General features: G+C 30.6%; 2 protein-coding genes across 4 annotated transcripts; one reads left to right on the top strand and one right to left on the bottom strand.

The window, feature by feature from the left end:
• Positions 1-598: 598 nt before the first annotated feature.
• LOC113848991 (U-box domain-containing protein 4) lies at positions 599-11,417 on the top strand. Of its 3 annotated transcripts, XM_027478489.1 has the most exons (6): positions 737-1,088; positions 5,854-6,134; positions 8,524-8,640; positions 8,752-10,818; positions 10,907-10,999; positions 11,235-11,379. In XM_027478489.1, exons 2-5 carry the CDS (start codon positions 5,859-5,861, stop codon positions 10,964-10,966), a joined length of 2,520 nt encoding a protein of 839 aa, XP_027334290.1. In that variant the 5' UTR covers positions 737-1,088; positions 5,854-5,858; the 3' UTR covers positions 10,967-10,999; positions 11,235-11,379. The 3 variants fall into 3 exon arrangements, with proteins under 3 accessions (XP_027334289.1, XP_027334290.1, XP_027334291.1); XM_027478488.1 differs by having other exon boundaries at positions 599-1,088; positions 10,907-11,417; XM_027478490.1 differs by lacking the exon at positions 5,854-6,134 and having other exon boundaries at positions 10,907-11,379.
• Positions 11,418-13,856: 2,439 nt separating this feature from the next.
• Positions 13,857-17,884, bottom strand: LOC113849021 (peroxidase 4-like). The gene is made up of 4 exons (XM_027478548.1): positions 17,621-17,884; positions 15,850-16,041; positions 15,249-15,417; positions 13,857-14,312 (listed from the first exon to the last, which is right to left on the bottom strand). Exons 1-4 carry the CDS (start codon positions 17,858-17,860, stop codon positions 13,921-13,923), a joined length of 993 nt encoding a protein of 330 aa, XP_027334349.1. The 5' UTR covers positions 17,861-17,884; the 3' UTR covers positions 13,857-13,920.
• Positions 17,885-22,741: the final 4,857 nt, after the last annotated feature.

The raw sequence follows: 22,741 nt of genomic DNA, 5'->3' as shown, positions 1-22,741 counted from the left end.
TTATTATTAAGATTTAGAATTTTTAAATTCATATATAAATTAAGTTTAACTTTAATATTTATTTTTTTATATATGATTTATTTTAAAATTAAATTAACTAATAAAAATATAAATATATTTATTCAAATTTGTGCGATGCACAGATATATTTATTAGTACTAATTTATAATTAAAACATTTCTTAGTGAATTCATGTATTCAATAATAAATTATACTAATGATAAAAAGTTTTATTTTTAAGTTGAATAAAACTTTTTTTATTTTAAATATTTACATGTACGATTTATAAATTAATTAATTAATGTTTGATAATTTTTAAATTGATTTTTTAAAATTTGTATTTAAACTAATTTGATAAATTCTAAATTTTATATTAAATTAAAAATAAAAAAGCATACTGAATTTTATTATAATCTTATCAATATATTTAAATATATATTATAATTTTAATGTCAAATTAAATTTAAAAGAGTAAAACTATTTAAGCTCAAATTTAGAAATATTTACCTATATACACGTTTTTATTCTGACTTATATGTATATTTTTATAATTTTTTTAACACATGTTAAATATACACTTAAAAAAGTTTGTTTAGTTGCCAAAGAAATGAAACAGCATATTTATACTACACATGAAATCAAAGGAGAGAGAGAGGGAGAGAGAGAGAGAGAGAGAGAGAGATTAGATTGAGTTCATTAGTCCTAATTGAATAATCAATTTAAGAGTTCATCCAAAGAGAAATTAATATTTAAGAAAAAATAAATAAAAAATAAAAAACACGTACAGAAAACGGAGTCTCCGAAATTTCCCAATTCTTTGAAGAACTTGCCCTAATTACCCGTCCCATTTCCTCTGGTGGATCGCCACCGTCGCCGGCCAGACAACGAAGCCGTGACGCTCCCTTGCCGGCGGTGGTCACTCTCACTTTCCGGCGACTAAACTGTACAAAGGAAGAAGAACCAGAGCAAAAAGAAGAAGAAGAAAATACGCTTTTGCTTCGTTTTCTTCAGCTCGTTGTTTCAACCTTCAACAACTTGACGAATCGAACAGAGTCCTGGAAACAGCCGGACTAGGTTTTGCTCCATCGGTAAATTCCATGTTTGATTAATTTTTTTCTCGAATTTTAACTTTGACCGTAGCGTGAAAATTTGCTTGTGAGACTTTGCAACTGTGGTTTGTAGTTTTAATAGGTGGGAAGAAGAAACAACCATGTTTGAAATATAGTTGCTAATTATGCATTAGGGAAGTTGTGATTCTTGTTGTGCTATGAACTGAGTTCAATTTGTGTGTTGAGCTAGATCAACTCCAAGTGACTGTTTTTGGATCGATGAGTTTCGGTTATTTTGAGAAAAATGATTGCAAGTCATGTGGACTAAACTTAACTTTAGTTGAGTTTGAATTGATAAACTCAACTTGATTTGACTAAGATGAGTTTTGTTTTTAATTAAATTAAATTTTATTTTGGGTGTGTGGACTGGAGCATAGACTGCTTTAGGTTGACTCATTTGGCATTTTGAGTTCTAGGTAGACAGATGTGATATCCAATGCGTTGTTTGGTGAATTAAGGAATGGATATTTATAAGTTAAAAGTTGTTGTGTGATAATGATGCTTGGTGTGTTTGCATGGCAGTGTGATGCCTTTTCTCAATAGTAACGTTGTAAGATCAGGTAGGAAATGTGATGCATGAGTGTTAGTCACCTATTTTGTTCGGTGTGAGACTTCAAGTGGAGGGTCTCCTCTTTTCTCATACTGACATTTAGGAGTGCACTTTTCTCTATGTCAACTGAAACTTTGGAATCACAGTCTTGCATGTTGAACACATGCATCTGTGCCTGTCTTTGTGGCTTGATGGGATTGATTTAGTAGCATGATGTGCATATCAGGCCTGTTATTAGCCTGGCATTTGGTAGTAGGCTTTCCTTTTCTTTGAAACATCCTGATTGTAACGTTCTATTGATAGTGACTAAAAGTTTGTCGTATTCCTATTTTTATCGTCGTTTGATTAGTTCATTTTTTGCTATGCTCTTTTTCTTTTCTTTTCCTTTTTAACACATAAGAAGTCTTACATTGACAATTAATTGCGTAAGTAGGTCATACTCAATCCTAAAACATTTATGTCTTAAGGTTATATCAGGTAGCTTATACAATACCGTGTAAAACATTGGATAATATAGAGGGTTATTGGTCCCTTGTACCATCAGGTCTCATCATTTCCTTGCACTCTGTATTATATACTATTCTTTACGACGGAACAGACACCACCTAAACGGTTTCATTGACTGTACCTCGGGTTTCCTTGACTGCAATTAGGTCATTGCTCATTTACATTCAGTTAGGAAAAAACATTAACATGAAGCATGACTTTTGATAGATATTGTTAAATATATGTAAATATGTTATTTAGGAAAATAATATCCATATAATTATAGTAATTAGGTAATTGTATATTTGTCTTTAATTTTATAGTTGATTATTATTACCATTATTAATATAAATATACATCTCGTGGTGTAATTGAAATTCATAGAATTCTGTTTATGTCTTATCTTTTTCTCTCATCTTAATATGGTATCAAAGCCTATTTAGTTTGAATGTTAGACTGTCCACAGATGTCCAGTCCTATTGGGTCACTCGTGCAGATGTCCAGTTTTGTAAATTTCATGCACTAGATGTCTAGTCCTGGACGTGAAATGGGTGTGTTAAGATATTCTACATTGGTTAAGAATAGAGTCAAAATACTCTTTATAAGGGCTAGGGTAGTCATTTTCTTATGAGCTTGCTTTTGAGAGTGAGTTAGATCCTAATTTTATAATATCAAATGATTAACTGGTAGATGTATTCACAAAATCTATAAGGTGTTCTCGTATTAAGTACACATGTGACAAGTTCGGTGTATATGATTTATATGTTTCAGCTTGAGGTGAGTGTGAAATATATGTAAATATGTTATTTAAGGAAATAGTATCCATGTAATTATAGTAATTAGATAACTGTATATTTGTCTTTAATTTTGTAATTGATTATTATTATTATTACCATTAGTAATATAAATATACATCTTGTGATATAGTTGAAATACACATAATTTTTTTATGCCTTCTTGTTTTTTCTCATCTTAACAAATATGTTCTTAATTGAAGAGAAGGATGCCTTTCAGCATTGTTACCTTTTACTATAGGCTATGAAGGGACATCCCCTCATTCAATAAATTGCAGAAAGTCTTTTATCAGAGTTTTTATTTTTGCAGAAATCCTTATAATAGAAGCAGTAGTCCTAAATGGGTTCACTATGCAATCAAAATAGATCATCCAAATTGATTAGAAAAAAATTGATACTGGATGTAGAGGCTGACTATGAAACCAAAGGACTTTTTGATTGCGGTCTGACCTGGGGGAAGATCTTGTGGGTGTTTTTTTTTTTTTTTTTTTTGGGGGGGGGGGGACCACCCCTGTGAACAATTTTTTTCCTTAATTGTTGCGTATATTATTAATTTAAGCAATCCCCCTCAAATAGATGAAATCTGCCTTTAATTTTTTAATACTTTTTGTGCATGTATACCACTCCCATCTAAATTTTCTACTTTTCACTCCTATCAGACCTTTTTTATATAAAGATATCATTTAATTAGCAATTGGGACTTGGGAGATTCAGGTGCATGTTGTGCCATTCCAAAAACGTAGCTCAATCAAGCACCATTCATCCAATTGATATGTTCCAAGCCAAAACTTACCCACTAATATAGGCCTGTTTTATAAGAGAAAGAAAATCTACATTTCAAGCTAGGGTCTCCAAAAATCCCATAAAAGAGATAAGTTCTTACCCTCTGCATATTTCATGTTCATTAAATAATACTCTGTATGCTCTTTGGCCTCTCTCAAGCTTTATTTAGTAGCTTAGTAAATATATTTGTTTCTTTTTGAATGAAAGAACATTATTGGATGAGAGAAATAAATAAGTAAAAGAACAGAGGATAAGACACATTAGAAAAAAGGGAGAAGATAAAACAAAGAACAAACAAGAACAGTTATTGACTAAGCTAATCTCACAATATCTTTGCCTTGAACTTGCAAACGGAATAAAGCAAGAAGTAGTAACTACTTGGAGAAGAATTGGGAACTAAAAATAGGATCTATAGGAAGAAGCTTCGGATGAGTCTAAAGTTCAAATCCTGCTATCTACTGAAGAAAATTGATGAACAGATTTGAGCAGCTAGTAAATTTGATTTATACTTAAAGGGTTACCCGGGAACAAGGTTTAAATATTTCCGTTCTTCATCCCACTAATCTTACACTTTGTCCAAAATAATCCTTTTAACTTGTAACAACGTAAACTATTTTTTAATCTTTGACTCGATATCCCCACAAACGAAGCGGACTAACCCTTGGGCTGGGAGGGGAGATTAGGTAAAGTCTTCTTTGAGTGCTGAACCTTGGTTTTGAATCCTTGCCTTTGCAGATAAAGTTTGCTTGGGGTCATTGTCCATTCCCACTGTAGCCAACCACTGTTGGGTTTCCTAATAAATGTTTTCTATCATACAATTGTTCACATCTTCAATTGTTGTGTTGTGACTTGGAGGTCATGAGTTTTAGTCACAAAAACAACCTCTAGAGGGAGGCTGCTAATGTCTCACCTCTCCCAAATCATAAAATAGTGGAAGTTGGGAGCCTTTTGCCTTAGGCTTCCCACAACTCATATTACTGCACTTTTCCTTTTATCATTTACACATGACATGTAAGAAGGTAGTATCTTTGTTTCTTTTTGTTATCATTTATTTGTGACATATTAGAGTAAGTTGCGACTATGTATATACCTATCAAATTGGTGGACCTGGTTCAGCTGGATGTGTCATTGTTAGCCTCATGTCAGCTGGATTGGGTTGAATGCTTGATAAACAGTTTCTCAATGTCAACACTAATCATAGTGGGTGGTAGATTAAATGGGCTAACTTATTTATTATTTAAGAAAATAATTCTTTTAAACATGTAAACAACTGATAAGTGGGAAATATTATGATACGACAACACCTCATGGTGGAGCTTTAACTATGGATATGATGTTGCAAATAGGCTTATTCACATCACCTTTCAATTTGAATTAAAAAAGGCCATGTCTCCTTGCATAATATGGATTCCAAACATTCATGATTGGGATATGAATGAGTCGAATTACTTATTCCTCAATCAATTAGTGAACTATCTTTTCAAGAATAGTGAAAGATATTCTGTTAGAAATATTCTTGTTAATGCTTTGACCCATGTATTTGTGTGTGTATTGGGTTCATTATGAGAATAGGATGTTGGCTTAGAGTATATCAGTGGATGTGTAGTGTTCAATTGAACTGTATTTTAGTGATGATTTTTGATCTGTGTGAGACTGAACAAATGCTTGACTTTTTAATGAAACTGTTATCAGATCCAAACAAGAAGCCATTGTCTTTCATGGTTGGCCTTCTGTGCCTTTTCATGCCCATCACCCTTCTATTCCAATTAACTTTTTGTGTTTGCATTGCACAAGCCTTCTTTCTCTCTGGGTGCCTTTTTAATGTAGAACATAGCTTGTTAGGAGTCCTTTATTAATTGACTGAATTATGAGATGGTGTTTTTTTTCCCACATGCATGCAGTGGAGAGTTTGAGGAGGGTCTAATCTATTTATTATTTACATGTATTATATTTTGGCTGTGTATTGTACCTGAAGTTCATACCTTGACCTTTTTGTTTTTGGTGATAGTTAGAATTTCTAGCTTATGCTGCTGTACTTAATTTGCTTTGTAGAAATTAAACGAGCTTTAAATCTACATGCTGATATTAATTTGATTTTTATTTATTTTATTATTATTATTATTATATGCAGGTGTTATGGAGATATCATTGTTAAAAATGATTGTTGATGGGATATCCTCATTTTTGCATATATCATTTTCTGGAAACATGAACACTGAACCTGTCTCAAAGTATTACTGCAAGGCAGAGGAGATACTTAAGTTATTGAAGCCAATTATTGATGCGATTGTTAATTCTGAGTTAGCTTCTGATGAAGTGCTTAATAAGATATTGGAAGAAATGGGTCATGCTGTTGATGAATTAAAGGATCATGTTGAGAACTGGCACCTATTGTCTAGCAAAGTGTACTTTGTAAGTCTCATAAAATCTTAAATTTTAGTTTGTAGATGCAGAGGACAAATTCATCTTAGTTGTACTTGTTACTTTAATTTAAAATGACCTGAGCTTCAATTATGGTATGGTTGTCCTTGTCATTACTGTATATGCAGATTCAATTTTAGGATAAATATATCTGCAGTATTTTGTTTTGTGGTTGGTGAGGAAATCATGTTATTCTCTTCTGTTCACAGTTATGATAGCTTTGGTATATTTTGTCATTTTCTGTTTCTGTTTGGCCTGTACTACCTTTTAATCATCTTTCTCGGGCTTCTTCTTTTGACATTATGTCATAGTGTTTCATTCTCTGCTCACTCAATGCTTTGCCTTGTGTTTGATGATGTGCACCCATATTCTAATTGTTTTTCCATGTTCATTTGTTTTTAATAATAAGAGTTGGAGGTTTTACTTTTGGAGAATCAAAGGTTCTGGACCCTAATTATTTGAAAGACATGATGGTTTGGTAATGCTATTTAGTGGTAAATGGAGAAGATACGATAGTGGTGGTGGATGTGAAATCATGGTAGCTTGCTTGTTGCATTCAAAATGGAGTGTTTTTTTTTATTAAATGAGTTTGTATTCTATTATTTCATCATCTTTCTTTTGTTTTGGTCATGATCCTGCATCATTCTTTCTAAGATATTGTCTCGAAAAATCAGTAGTTCTGTTCTCTTTGAAAATGCGTATCTGTCATTATTTTTCACATCTACAGAAGCTCAAGATTTTTAGATTGTGACTTACTAAAATTAGTTGACATATTTGTATAGTTTTCAACATGATCATCATTCATAATTGTCTGATTTAATATGAAGTATAATATGTAGTTTGGCAAGATGTATTTCCTTTTCCGAATTTGACTGATAGATCAAATTTATTATCTATTACTTAATGGTCATTGAATGACAACTCAAATTGTGAATCAAAATATTAATTTTGAATTGTGAACCATTATTTGTATTGAATGATAATATCACAAGACACAACGAAAAATAGATTGAAATATATTATATAAATGATGTATAGTGCTAGATGTAATAATTTTGAACTAGGAATTGACAAAGTAACTTAACCATAATTCTTTCAAAACAATATGACAAGTCATGAATCAGAATGAAAACATAGCAATGATATGGCGAAATAAGTTGTGCGTTGAGTGAGTAAGTGAATGTAGGAAGCCTCTATTTTAGATGACAATAGAGCAATGAAATAATCAAATAGGGTGCATTATCAGTGCTTCTTCAGCTCATTTTAAACACTTTAAGCTTTCTTTTCTTAACTTCTCAATTTCTCTGATATGAACTGGTGAAAAAAAAAAAGCAGAAAAGAAAGAGAAAAGAATCATTGAATCATGTTGTATTTATGATATGGAATGAACTGCTTCATGACATATTGAATGATTCTAAGCCATTTGTGATTCATCATATGATATGAATCAGTAAATCAGTAGGTTGCCAAACCGTGAAATATGAAATCCTTATCCATTGTATATGGAGTATGGACCTTGTTGTAGACAGTTCTTATTATCTGATGATGCATATGCTTCACCTTTTAAATGATAGGGTGAACTATGAACCACCTTATTATTGAAAGACGATTTCATATGTCATAGTTTTGGTTACTTTAGAAGATTTCCTTTTTAGTCAGAGTGAGAAGACAATTTGGTCTTGGTGATGGTTGGGACTTGGAGTCAGATCAGATTTGAGTTGACAGCATGGAATTAACCATGTTGATTCTTGGTGGGTTATTTTCTAAGATAGTTATGGTTGAGATGCCCATATTGACTAGGAATAAGGTCAAGATACTCCTTACAAGACTTGAACAATCTTCTTCCGTTAACCTAATTTTTAGAAGTAAATCAGGCCTAATTTTCTATTATGGTATCAAAGCCTTTCTGTTTTTAATGTTAAGTCACTTGTAGGTGTACCAATACTACTAAATGTCCAATCTTAAACATGAGGGTGTGTGTTTGTGTGTTAAGATGTTCCACACTTTTTAGGAATAAGGCCATGATAGTCCTTAAAAAACTTGGGCAATCCTCTTCCTTTGAGTTAACCTTTAAGAGCGAGTTAGGCCTGGACTATTAATAGTTATATATGGATTTCTTAAGGTGACAATAAGTGTTCTGAGTCTTTGGATTGCATATTGATAGCTAGGCAAAATCCTTCCTAAAAGCTAGCTGTTTCTTTCTTTATCCACTTTTGTCTGATGTGATTAGGCTAAAAGTGCATAGAATGCAAGTATCTTTGCTTGAGTTGGGTTGCCACCAGATATAGAATTAGAATGTATAGTAATTATTTTGTTGTGCCTAGTTTTATTCTTGTATGTTGATTGCCTGTCGAGTTCTTACTACCACTTTCTTGACTAGGTTATGCAAGTTGAACCCCTAATATCAAGGATTCGCACTTCAGGGCTTAATATTTTCCAGCAGCTGAAGTCTTCTCAGCAATGTCTCCCCGATGAATTGAGTTCTGAACATTTACAGGTAAAATATTCTACTTATCAAGAAAATTTAAGATTCCTCATTTAGTTGGATTTGTATGTTCATTTTAGGAAAAAAAAATTAGGGTGTATAATATCAATGTACAAATTGCAGCTCTGTGCTCAAAAGCTTAAGCTTTTGGGACATGAAGAGACCTCATCAGTCATTAAGGAAGCTATTACAGAGCAAATGGAAAATGTAGGACCCAATTCAGAGGTCCTGGCAAAAATTGCTGATAGCCTGGGCCTAAGGTCTAATCAGGAGGTTCTAATTGAGGCTGTGGCTCTTGAAAGGTTGAAGGAGAATGCTGAACAAACTGAAAAGACTGCAGAAGCTGAATACATTGATCAAATGATTGCTGTTGTAACTCGTATGCATGAGCGTCTTGTTATGCTTAAGCAAGCCCAGAGTTCCAGCCCAGTTCCAATACCTGCTGATTTTTGTTGTCCTCTTTCGTTGGAGTTGATGACTGATCCTGTGATTGTGGCGTCAGGGCAAACATATGAGCGGACTTTTATCAAGAACTGGATTGATCTTGGGCTTACTGTTTGTCCAAAGACACGTCAGACTCTGGCTCACACAAATTTAATACCTAACTATACTGTAAAAGCACTAATTGCTAATTGGTGTGAAACAAACAATGTACAGCTGGTTGATCCCGCCAAATCCACAAATATAAATCAAGCATCTGTCCTTCATGGGTATATGGAATCTGGTACAACCAGAGAATCTCCTGTTTTTGCTCATTCCAGGAGCAACCAGCCATCCTCACCTGAGTCAGCTCGGTCTCGCTCTTTTAGTTCACCAGGTAATAACATAACGTCTGGTGGAATTCAGAGAGAGGGATCCTCACCATTGCATCCCCGTTCAACTTCAGAAGGTTCTTTAAGTGTTATGGTTAATGGGCAATATACAGATCCTGTAAGAATGTCACCTGCAGGTTTGGACGATAGGTCTGCTAGCTCAGATGAAAGCAGTGTGGATTCAGTTGGCCAACCATCAATGTCACCACCTAGAAAGGAATCGTCCAGTGCCATTAGCTCTGTACAATCTCAAACCCATAATAGAGCTGTTTCTGATTCCAGTGCACTTTGCACTGCTAATTTTCCTCAAGAAACACAAGGTGATGATGACAATGTTCCTCAGCTGTCAACAAGTCCAGGCCACAGTAGAGATGCTTCTGGTGAATTAAATCCAGGGCCAGAGACTGCTGGTGCTGCTGCCATACCATCTATGCATAGAGAACATGAGTTCCCACCCCGATTGATGGAGACAAGGTCCCGAAACCATGCCATATGGAGGAGGCCATCAGAGAGGCTTGTTCCTAGGATAGCATCTTCTCCTGCCATTGAAACAAGACCTGATCTTTCTGGTATTGAAAACCAGGTTCGGAATTTGGTTGAGGGCTTGAGGAGCTCTGATCTTGATACTCAGAGAGAGGCTACAGCAGAACTCCGCCTTCTTGCTAAGCACAATATGGATAATCGGATTGCAATTGCAAACTGTGGAGCCATTGTCTTATTAGTTGATTTACTTCGATCAACAGATATTAGGATCCAAGAAAATGCTGTTACTGCACTTCTCAACTTATCAATCAACGATAATAACAAAAGTGCAATTGCAAATGCTGGTGCAATTGATCCTCTGATTCATGTGCTTGAGACTGGGAGCCCAGAAGCCAAGGAGAATTCAGCTGCCACTCTTTTCAGCTTATCTGTGATTGAGGAAAACAAGATTATCATAGGGAGGTCAGGGGCAATTAGACCATTGGTGGATTTATTAGGAAATGGAACTCCTAGGGGAAAGAAAGATGCTGCTACTGCTTTATTTAATTTGTCAATATATCATGAAAATAAGGGTCGGATTGTGCAAGCTGGTGCTGTGAAGCACCTTGTGGAGTTAATGGATCCGGCAGCTGGAATGGTTGACAAAGCAGTGGCTGTCTTAGCAAATCTTGCCACAATTCCAGAAGGAAGAAATGCAATTGGTCAGGAAGGTGGGATTCCTGTTTTGGTTGAGGTTGTCGAGTTGGGTTCTGCCAGAGGAAAGGAAAATGCAGCAGCAGCTCTTCTGCATCTTTGCTTGCACAGTAACAGATTTTTAAGCATGGTGCTCCAACAAGGAGCTGTCCCACCATTAGTAGCATTATCACAGTCAGGCACCCCAAGGGCCAAAGAAAAGGTATGGTTCTTTCTTTATAGTTTCATAATTTAATTGCTTTGTATCCCCTTCTGTTTTTGCAAAGTAATTAATTTTCTTCCATGCTTAGGCCCAGACGCTCCTTAATCAATTTAGAAGTCAAAGACATGGGAATGGTGGGAGGGGCTGATTTTGAATTCCCTACCTCTTGTGGTATCCAAAGGTTTTGAATTAACTCCTATAGAATCTCTCCCATTTATACATTACAGGGTGCAAATAATGTGTGTAAAGGTGTTTTGTATTGTTTTCACTTGCATGTAAAGGGAAAGAAGAAAAATATTTGTGGAGGATTGATTGTGTCCTCCAAGTGAGAAACCTTTGTGATGTAAGAAAAATTACACATGTAAGTCTAGCTTCTGTTTTAACAAAAGAATGTCTAGCTTTTGTTGCTGTGCTAGGGCATGATGGTTGTGGACAAATAAAATGATGTGATTTATTTGGTGACCCCTTACTGCCCCTTTCATTGAGATACGGATCTAGGTGTTATGTTCATGCGTGGATGATTTTAAAACAGGCATCGCAAGCATCATGAAGACAACATGATTATATGATACCCTCTTTAGATAAAGTTCTTGCCGTCCCATTTTTCATTTTCCCCAGGATAATTCAATTGCTTTATAGTATTGGTGTTCATGTTAAAATATAAAAATAGTTTGTCTAATAATCAGTTAGTGTTCGTGCACCAATGCATTTATAAAAAATGAATTGAAAAATATTATATAAAATTAATTTAACGATAAATCATTATTTAACTGATATTAAATACAATTTAAACATAGAAAATTTCAAATTTTATTTTAATGATTATTTACAAATGTTTTATTATATTTAGTGGTGATCCAAGAAATTTAATTATTGGTGAATGAAATTATGAAAAGTAGAATTTTTCTTTAATTTGTAAATTTATGATACATGTCATAATATAAGAAAGACACGTCTTCATGAAGAGTGAAAGGATGACATGACTTGCACGAGAGTAATTAAATTAAAATAATTTTTTAAAATAAAAAGTATATTATATCATTATTTTTTAATTTGATAAATTTTATAAATTTTTAAAAATAAATATTTTAATTGTTAACAATGCATATTTTAATATATTAAATATGATTAAATTAAAAAAATATTGTTAAATTTCAAAAATTAAAATAAGGTTGTTTTTTACATAGATTTTTTTTAATCTTTATTACATGGTATCTCAAAATTTTAAAAATAAATTTAAAGTAATATTGATTAAAATTATAATAATCTTAAAATTTTGTTTATAAAATATAATGATATCTTCAATTTAATATAATATATCAAAGTTTAAACATTAACTGAAATTAAATTAAAACGAATATTATTTTAAAAAATTAACAATTAAAAATAAAAAAATGAAATACTTAATACAAGAAAAACTACATGGCATGATAAAAAAAAAGATCGAATAACCCATAACAATACTCGTATTTTAATCGAATTTTTAAAAGGACTTTTATTTAAAGCTAAAAGTTTTAATTTAATTTAGGATATATTTAATAGACTTTATGAACAACTTATGGAAATAATTCTTTTAATAGTTTTGAATAATTTATTTCAATAATTTTTTAGTATAGTTTATCAAAATAAATTATTTTTAATTTATCTCAATAAATTTTACAGTAAAATTTATGACATAAATCTTCATATAAAAAAAATCAATAAAAACTTAATTAAACCATGTATTGAAATTCACAATTAATTATCCTCTTTAGCCCATTTTGAAAAAGACACTTCTATTTGTCTATATCAATATACTAGGTTATCTGTGGATGCACTAATCAATAGATTTTAGAAATTGAATTGTACAATGAGAGCTTTTTGAAAGGATCACCGAACTATACAGATCAGTAGTCTTCTCTCTTTCAGTTTCATCAAATTCTGGTGTGATGTTTTTTCTTTGTTATAAACGATGCATCATACACTAAAAACAATACACGTCACACAATCTTACAAGTAGAATTTAATCTAACTAATTAGTACAAGTCATATTCACTAGACCCCTGTGTATGTTTATGATTTGATTAAATTAATATTTAATTTGATTTAAATCAAGTCAGGTCAATCACGTAATGGAGACGAATATTTTGTTCGTTAGTTTTATTCAATTTTTAAAACACTGTTAACTAGTGAGTGATGGTTAAATACCAAATTTTAACCAAACAATTTAATGGCTTCAAAAACAAATTTTTCTATTTAAATAAACTAAATAATTTTCTAATTGTATCTTAGGATGTCTCTATGTTGGTTGGTCTTGAAAGGCAAGTGGTTGAGTTAGACAAAAAACAGTTAATGAACTATGTTGGAGAGCAATCTAACATCACGGTATTTTTTAATCATTATTCAATTTTATTTTGTCTTTCTTTTTTTTAAATTTCATGACAACTGGTAGGTAAAGTATATTAATTTGGAAAAGAGATGAATAATAATAGGGTAAGTTATGAGGTTGGTATAAGATTATTATTTTAGTAACAAGTTGATTAAGTTATTTAAAATAAATTAAAAATATTGTGACCTAAGAGTAAAGTGTAAAAAATTATATAAAATAAATTTTAGTAACTCATGATAATTGCTTGGATTAATTAAGTCATCCTTAGATTTATAAAAAATAATGTGTTTTGTGCCCATGTCAAATTCGATCCAATATTTACAATATAGACACTTCTTTTTTGTTCATAGTTGAAAGTTAAAGACATATGCTGGAGAGTATGCCTCATGTGTGTAAATTAGCAAGTTTATTGATTGAAGTAATTATTCTTTTAAGAATGTAAATAAAAGGCCTTTATTTACACTAACCAAACTATTAAATGAATTGTTAATTTATGTAAATAAAAGTACACAGCTGCTAATGCAAACCAAGGTGCATTCCAATTGCTACAAAAAGCAAAATGCCTTATAATTTATTACATAATAATTATATGATAAAGTTACATCAGTACAATTTAAATTGAACTGAGAACAAACAACTCAAATTTTTCCAATGACATAAAACACCTCAACTTACCAAACAACTTTCCCACTTTTGGGGGCACAAAGTTTACAACAAATAAGATAATATGAGTCTTAATTCACTTTCCTGCAGTTCTTCCTAATCTCTCCTTGTGACCCAGTTAAGGGTTTGTTGTTTCCCATCTTAATCATTGCTTTAACAAAGTCAGAATCAAAGGCCTTATTATTCTTACTGTAAGTTCTAACAAGTGAATCAGTAGATCCACCATTGAAAAGCACTTGATCAGAATGGAGGAGTCCCCTTTTGATGATGAGGTTTTTGTAGTAATTGTTGTCAAAATGATCAGGAGTTCTAAAGTCTAGAACTGCAAGATTGTTGTCTCCTGAACCACTAGTCCTTGGACACTTTCTCTGCCTAGCCTTAGCAAATGAATTGTCAATGTTGCTTTCATTGTATATGCGATTTCTGAAACTAGTACACCTTGCTTTCCCAATTGTGTGAGACCCTGAAAGTGTGAAACCAATCATAAAACATAAAAAATATATAGCATCATTTAATATTCCTATATACAATATAATGTTTATAAGGGATTTAACTAACTCTACAGTCTATACACAATGGTTGCACATACTAAATTATAATAATTGATTTCCTATTGTTAGGACTCTATTTCAACGAAATATTAGTCAAATTAATAATTATTTATTTACTTTTATTAATCTACAAAGAAAAGTGTTTTGTAGACACCTATATATGAAAGTGTGAGAAAGAAATAGAAGAAAGAAAAATGATAAATGTAACAAGTGAAATGATGTGATAGAAAGAGAAAAAAAAGGAAAAAAAAAGAGGATGGGAGGTTTAAATGAATATTGACACTGTTTGAGTATTTATGAATTTAATAATTAATTTATAAATTTATGGCACATGAAATTCTCTCAATAACAATTTTTTCTTTTTACGAATTTTATTCCCTTTTTGTACAGATTTGAGGTTTTCTAATTCTAAATTAAATTATGATATAACTGCAATTTTATTTGATATATAAAATTACTTGTTAATTATTACATTTTCTGGTTATATAGGTACAAAACATGAATGGTAGTGAGTACTAAATTATTAGTTTCACTTATTTGCCCGGACAATGAAATATTATGGATGATTATCAGTTAAATTTAAACATGCCTTTCATGTGTTATTATGGAATGACACATGACTTTTAAGCTTAGAAAAATTGAAGGACTTAATCCAATGCACGTGGTAGTTTGAATGTCACATACATATCCTGGTCCACCTCATGAATTTTATTAGATAAAAACCACTGTTGCGTACAAAATAATCATTAAAATGTGTCACCTAAACACAGACAAAAACACTAATTGTTCCCATAATGGAAGGGAGAAGTTGGGCATTACAGAAAGAGAGAGAAGAAAAATAGAAATACCAGATAAGGCAACCATGTCATTAGCAGAAAGCCCTTGAGCTTGAAATGTTGAGATAAGGTTGCTGAGGTTAGATGTGGGAGGTGGGATAACACCAGTGTTAGCAGCTGTGAAGTTGGCTGTTCTAGAATCCCTTCTTCCAAGTTTTACTTTCCAAAATGGCCCTCCAAGCTGCACCATATGCAACAAAATAAACCATCATAACAAATAAAATATTTTGAATGCCTTAATTTTCAGAAACAACTAATTACCATCTTTGTTCAGAAATCACACTACAAAAAATATTCATATTCTATGTTAAAATATATTTTTCTCACAAATTAAATTATAAAAAATATTAACCAAAGTTATTAATAAAATCTTAAAATTATTAATATAAATATTATAAATTTATGTTAATTATATGAGGCATTATATTAATATATATGATTTATTAGTATAAAAATTAATATAACATACTATTAGTATAAGAAAATATTGATATTAGTTCATCAGATCAGTTTTAAGTCTTCAATCTATAATGATAAGGACAAGGTATATATGGATTTTTTAGTAGTGTCAATTATTAAAAGTTGCTAAAACTAATTAAGGTTTTGAACTCACAAGCTGAACAGAGTCACGAGAAGCAATGGCCAAGATATCAGCACATGAGACAACAGAGGGGCATATTGCCTCCACCTTAGTCTTGATAGCATCAATTACTTCGAAACCTCTCACAGAATTGTTGTTGGGAGCTGCAGTCTTCTCTCCCCTAAAGGATGGAGTGTCATCAAGTAGTAATGACCCATCACAACCCTGTTAAAATCCATGCACCATCAAGCAACAAGTGAGGTCCATGTTCAAAGCAAAAATTACTTTGAATGATGCATTTCTAGTTAAGGGCAAAATGATTGCATATATTCATAGGAAAAAGTTGTTATTGTTTATTATTATTTTTCAATGTAGATATGTTATTGAGGAATAGTGTTTGATAATCTTAAACTGAAAGTTTTAGTTTTTATGGAAAAAAATTATAAGTTTAAATATAAGTGATGTCTATAACTAATAAAATATAAATTTATGTGAATTTACTTTCTCAAATGAGTTCTCATTTAAAATAACAAAAAAAATTGTATATGAGAAAAATACGTGTACTTGTATGATAAATGATAAACATTTTTTTAAAAAATTTGATTTTGTTGGAACATTTTTTTTATAAAGTACATTAATAGAAGAAACCAAATTGGGTTTTTTTTTTTTTTTTTGTCAAATCAATGCACTATACAACGTGATGCAATGACACGGCAAAACAAAGGAGTGGGGCATACATACTTGCATCATTCAATAAGAAAAATTTCAACTTTAATTTGTACACATTATATTATTATTTTAATCATTATAACACTTAATATATTTATTTATTTTTCTTTTACTAGTATAAAAAATATTTTTTATAACAAAATTTTATATATATTTTTTGTGAAATAAAGTAGAAAAAGATGCAACAATATTTTTAAAATTTTTACAAATTTTTTTAATCAATTATAAAAGATCTGATATGTTTCTATATCAATTTTTTATTATTAATGTAGAAAGTTTTAAACTTTTTACATGGCTTGTATTTATATGAAATACAAAACTGATGTAAAAGCTCTTCCGATGTAAAAGTTTTTTTTTTTTTTTTTTCAATAATGTGTTGTCCGTATTGTCAAACCATCTTTGTTCCAAATTATTTGAAAAGCTACGCAATGAAAAAAAAGCACGACATTTTCCAAAAGTCTAGGAGGAGAACTACATGATAAAACAAAGGGTTAACAATGTTTTTGTTTTTAATATTACGATTTTGAATTAATTCTTTATTTTTAAAAAGATATATAATCTAATTCTTTCATTTTTTTCCCTCATCTAATCTTTTATTTGCTAACTGTCTAGTTCATGAGTGATCAAATAAAATTTTTATAATATTTTAAAAGATTAAATAAAAAATTGTGTTATTTAAAGGAATTAAAATCAAAATCAAATACTATATGAAAAAAAAAATGAGAGCTAGATTATGATTTTTGAAAAATATATGGATAATGTCTGAAAATTTTTCTCTTTTTAAACGTTCAAGTATCTTCTTAAATTTTTAACAGGTATCCTAATCCAAATCGAGATACATGTAAATTGTTGAAGTAAAGAATATGTCTTTGAAGATGAGATGGGTTTTTGAAAGCCTAAGTGAAGTTTGGTAAAATGGTATATAATATGAGCTATAGCCCAATAGTGGAGATAATGAATTTACTTCATCATGAATAATAAAAAGTCATACGACATGCAAAAATGCTAATCTAGATGAGAAGTTAAAATCAGAAGCTACTGTAGATAGGAAGGATCAAAGGTTAGATTAAATTACATCAACAAAGCAATCATGAAAAAAGAGGCGAAGAATAGATGCTCCCATGCGAGGTTCTTTGGCCACAGCAGATTTAACAACAGATTTCACAGTGCCAAAAACCTTTGGACATTTCTTAGAATAAAAGTTTTCAGAGAGTTGAGCTGAAGAGGTTCCTACAAGAAGTAGGAACACTCCTAGTGCAACAATAGATGATGATGATAAAGAAAAAGAATAAGAACGAGTAGGAGAAAGTGCCATTTTTTGTGGTGAAGCTATAGGATGTGAGTGGCTGAAGTGTCTTGAGAAACTGTGTTGATGAGACACTCTAATATATAGAGGGAATTATAAGAAGGTGGTAGCATACCCTCACCTAATCATAAACAAGAAAAACTGGCAATGGCATGGTAATTAATTACATTTTCATGTCTTCAAAATGTGAATTGATTTGACTGATTGATAAAGTGGATCTCAGTGGTATCAAAGCTTCTGTATTTTTCAAAATTGTAGGGTCCTCATTTGATGTGTTATGTACTTCTAGGAAGACACCTGCTAATGTTGACTGTTACAAAGTTCAAAAAGCCATGCTTATCGCCTAAAGCTATATGGAATTTGTATTTTTTTCATCTTAATACAATATAATCACATTAAAGAGGAAATTATATAATTTTTATTAATTAAATATTCATTTTAATTAATTATAAGTCTCACTAATTAAAATTGATAAAAATTATATTTTTCTCTTTTTAATATAATCATATCTCATACATATTACTCAATAATATGAAAATATTCAAATCTAAATATAATCCCACCCATCTCTCTCTCTCTCTCTCTCTCTCTCTCTCTATATATATATATATATATATAATTAATTAATTATAAATAGTTTAAAAAAATGATTCTGGCTTTTCATGATAGATCTGATTGAAAAAATATATACATGCCGAGTTGAAGGTCAACCTGTATGAGAGCGTTAAAGCCATGTGTGTATATGAATATAATAAAATTATTATTGAATACAGACGCAGGAAGAGACACAATGTTCAGACAAGAGCCCAGAGGTTCACAAAAAAGGTTACACGACCCAATATATTCCTTTCTATAAGACAAAGTATATTCATTCACTGTCGGCATACGACATGCTCAAAGAGGTATAACAAGAAATTCTGAAAATACAGAGTTCTAATATTCTAACGTGAAAAAGGAAGATCACCTATTGATTACGTTTCTTAATTGAATGAAAAGTAAAATTATGCCCTATGAGATATTTAACTTAAATGTGTTTTTGTTGTTTACAACAGATGATATTTTAATGATCTAAAATATTTTAAATAAAACAAACTATATCTCATTTGTGTTAGAACATCCTGGTAATTTTGTTCATCGTATTTTTTATTAAACAAAATTTCAATATTAACATTATAGAAATTAAACAGAAAAAAAAATGTTTCGCACAACTGTATATTTAGATACCATGCTTGCTTATTATATTATTGTTTTAAATCTTCATCGCTTGTGATAAATGGAGGTTCACCAATGGGAATATAACAGATTTATATTATATTATATTGGCCACACACTGTCCTAGAGTACTGTCTTTGATTTCCAATCTCACCTTTTCTTTTTGTTGACACGTCTCACTCTAATTTAATATTCACAAATTGTAAAAAATAAAAAATAATTTGATGGAGTGGTTCAATCCCTTTCAATATTACGTTTTCTTCATGTTGAAGAATAGTCTTTCACAAAGTTGTGTGGATCAACGAAACTCAAGTCAAACTCAACAATAGTCCTCTTTCCTTTGAAAGTGAGGCGTGGACGTTGATCATTGATGATGCAGATCCACATGCACATGCCCATTTATCTAAATAATATATATTAATAACACAAATTAAATCATTAGTTAATTTCTAATTCATGTGCTTAAAAGGATATTTTGCTCAAGTTCTAGTTGTCGTACTCAGTTAGATTATTATTCTTCAAACTAAACATATTGTATTGTATTGAGACAAAGATGCTCAACAACACCACCCACATGAGTAGAGTTTGTGTTTTGACTGAGATAATTCACATTGAAAGTCAATTATTCGCGGCACAAATTTTGCCTAGGAAACCAAATTCTGGTTCCTTGATTATGAGACCGTAACATATGTTTGGTGCGAAAGATAAATTGCATGCAAATCAAGGCAAAGGATCTACTAAACATGTCATTATCATCATGGTTATCTCAACTACTCTAAAATTAAAATTTATTTAATGATTATATTATTACTTTAAATAATTATGTGTGCTTATTTTTTTTATCCTTGAGACTTGATAATTTATATTCATTATATTTATTTATTTTTATAATAATTAAGTATTTTTACTTGACTAATCTCTCTGTATACATTGTATACCAAAAACTTTATTATTAAGTGAAAAATGAACCATATCTACAATTTTAGTAAAAGCATTTTAAGAAAATAGCTGACACCAAATGGTAACTGAAGTTGATGAGTCAAAAATAGTAAGTAAAATGAACCAGTTTTAAGAGGCATTCTTCCCAGTTCTCACGGCAACACATTAGTTGGCTATCCGTATCATATTTATATGATGCTTATGTCACTTACAATACAAGTCAAAGAAAGGGCATTTGTAGCACTACGACTGTAATTCTTTTTAATTTCTTAATTGGGGGAAATACTATTAGTTGTTAGAATATAATAAAATGCAAAAAAATTGATAATTATATGATTTATCTTAGTTTTATACTTTTTTTATGTGCAATTAAGTAATCAAAAATTGAATTCCTATTAATATATTTAAGGAGCCAACTATTTATATGTACCAACCATGTTGGAATTTGTTGGTATCTTCATTAATTAATTCGTATAAAAATACGTATTTTAGCCAATGAAAAATCGGTTCTAAGGGGATGGATCTATCACTTTCGCAAACTTGCATTTAATTTTAGGACAAATCTTTTACTAAAAAAATACAATAATATAATTCCATATAAATTAATATTGAGGTTAGTGATATTTTCTAATCTTAGTGTAGGTCTGTGAGATTTTTCTGAATTGTTTTTTTAGAAAATAGTATTTTGCTTATATATTATATTCAAATAACCAATCCTATTAACTTGAATTCTGCCTGCAGTAGCCCTTATACTTAGTATTATTTGTTGTCTTCAATTATTAACGGGAAAACATTTACTTTAGCTTGCATTATATAATGACTCTCCTACTTTAACCCTATCCAAAGATATCAACCACATTAATATATGAGATTATCTTTATATTCAATTTAATGCAAATAATGTTGAACAAAAAAATATGATCTTTTACATATATAGATGAAATATGGATATAAAAACAGTTTCGATTGGAGATTTTCTGGCGAAGCTTAAATCAAGTGTCGATATAATTATGAGTTAGTTAAAAAGTTGGAATCTTCATTTATATAAGAGATTTGACTGAAATTATATAACATCTTTTAAATTTATAGAAGATAACCAGATGGACCAATGTAATTAATAGAAGATGGTGTGTGCTGAGTCCTACAAATTAATTGGGCATAGACTTTTAGATGATGTCTACTGTTTCCATTTTGTTTTATTTGTTTGTATAACTAATCTAGCAAATGGCGTGAAAGATTTGACTTGAAACTTTACAATAAGCATAAGGGACAAAATCATAGTTTGCCAACTTGTTCTCTTCTCATTGATAATTTCTTATAATTAATTTACCTAAAAAAAGTGAATCTTTTGATTAGTAAGATTCCAATTTTTACACAAATAAGATACAGCACATTGGATTAATCAATTATAAATTTCATTAATATTAGCATTCTGTATTGCCGGCAGTTATTTCAGCACTGTTGTTTAATCTGCTACTTATAGCTGGATTATAGATATGACCAAGTTATTCAATAGTGGCTATATCTTATTCATCTAATATTATTCTTACAATAATATTTTTTTTATAAATTAGAAATAAAAAAAAAAAAAACAAGAGAGAGTATTAAAGAGGATGGTTAGATGGAGAGAATTTTTTATTATTATAAATTATTATATAAATTTGTTATAGGAGTAATATATCTCTAATATAATACTAGATGCTCCATTGAGGCTAGCTCAAGAGAGCAAGAAAGGTGTAGAACACTAGAACATGAATAATGAACCAAGTGGTTGTTATCGTTATTTAATTTAGAGTTCTTTTAATTTTCTAGTGAAGTGATTGACTCCTTTTTCATTGATTGAAGTTGGAAATATTAGTGCTTATGTGTAATCAATTCAAACTAAAATATGAAGAAAAAAATTGAATGATTAGTTTTGGAGCACTCTTTTCATTTGCGGTTTTATATTTCTTGAACAAGTAGCAAAGAGATGAAAAAATGTGCACACTTCTTTATCTCAATATTACATTTGTGCTTTAAAATGAAAAAGATTAATAACATAAAAGGCAAAATTAAATACAGGCACACACCTCACAGGAATAAAGTTTATAATTAAGTAGTTTGTGAGCTTAGCCTATTAAGCTATTAACAAATTGAATGAGGAATAACTTTACTTTAATTGATTCTTAATTAATATATAACCATGCATCTTGTTCTCATTTTTCAGAGGAAAAAATATACTGATTAATTTTTTTTATAATAAGATTCATATTAGAAAAAAATGGAAAAATAATATTTTGAAGGAAAGAAATGCCAGTTATTTGTTGGTTGACGAGTCCATGCAAACACCTCTGTTGGTATTCGATCTATTAGTGACAAAATAGATGCTTCCTAACCCTAATTGGTTGTAATGAAAAGACCTTTTGTACTCTTGTGTTTGGACTTCAAATAGTTCTTAAATTATTAAGCAGGTGGCCGAACAACTAAGCAAAGCTCAAAAAATAACATAATGCATGACTAAGTATGATTGGATATGACAAAGATTAGATCTTAGAATTGGATATATCTGTTAAAAAAAAGGTATTTTCATATCCTTTTATAATTTGTCATCTAATCTTTGTTTTAATTTATCAAATTTGTGATTGATATGTAACTTTATAAAGTTTATGGGTAGAAGGGTTGGAACATCCTTGTCTTCTTAGCAATGACTTCTTTTTTGCTAAGTATGATTGGAAAAAAGAACTTCATAAAGTTTTTTTT

The sequence above is a fragment of the Abrus precatorius genome, unplaced genomic scaffold, assembly GCF_003935025.1.
Source record: "Abrus precatorius isolate BTA unplaced genomic scaffold, Abrus_2018 Scaffold9, whole genome shotgun sequence".
Lineage (NCBI taxonomy): Eukaryota > Viridiplantae > Streptophyta > Magnoliopsida > Fabales > Fabaceae > Abrus > Abrus precatorius.
This window is presented reverse-complemented; position numbering and strand designations above follow the sequence as displayed.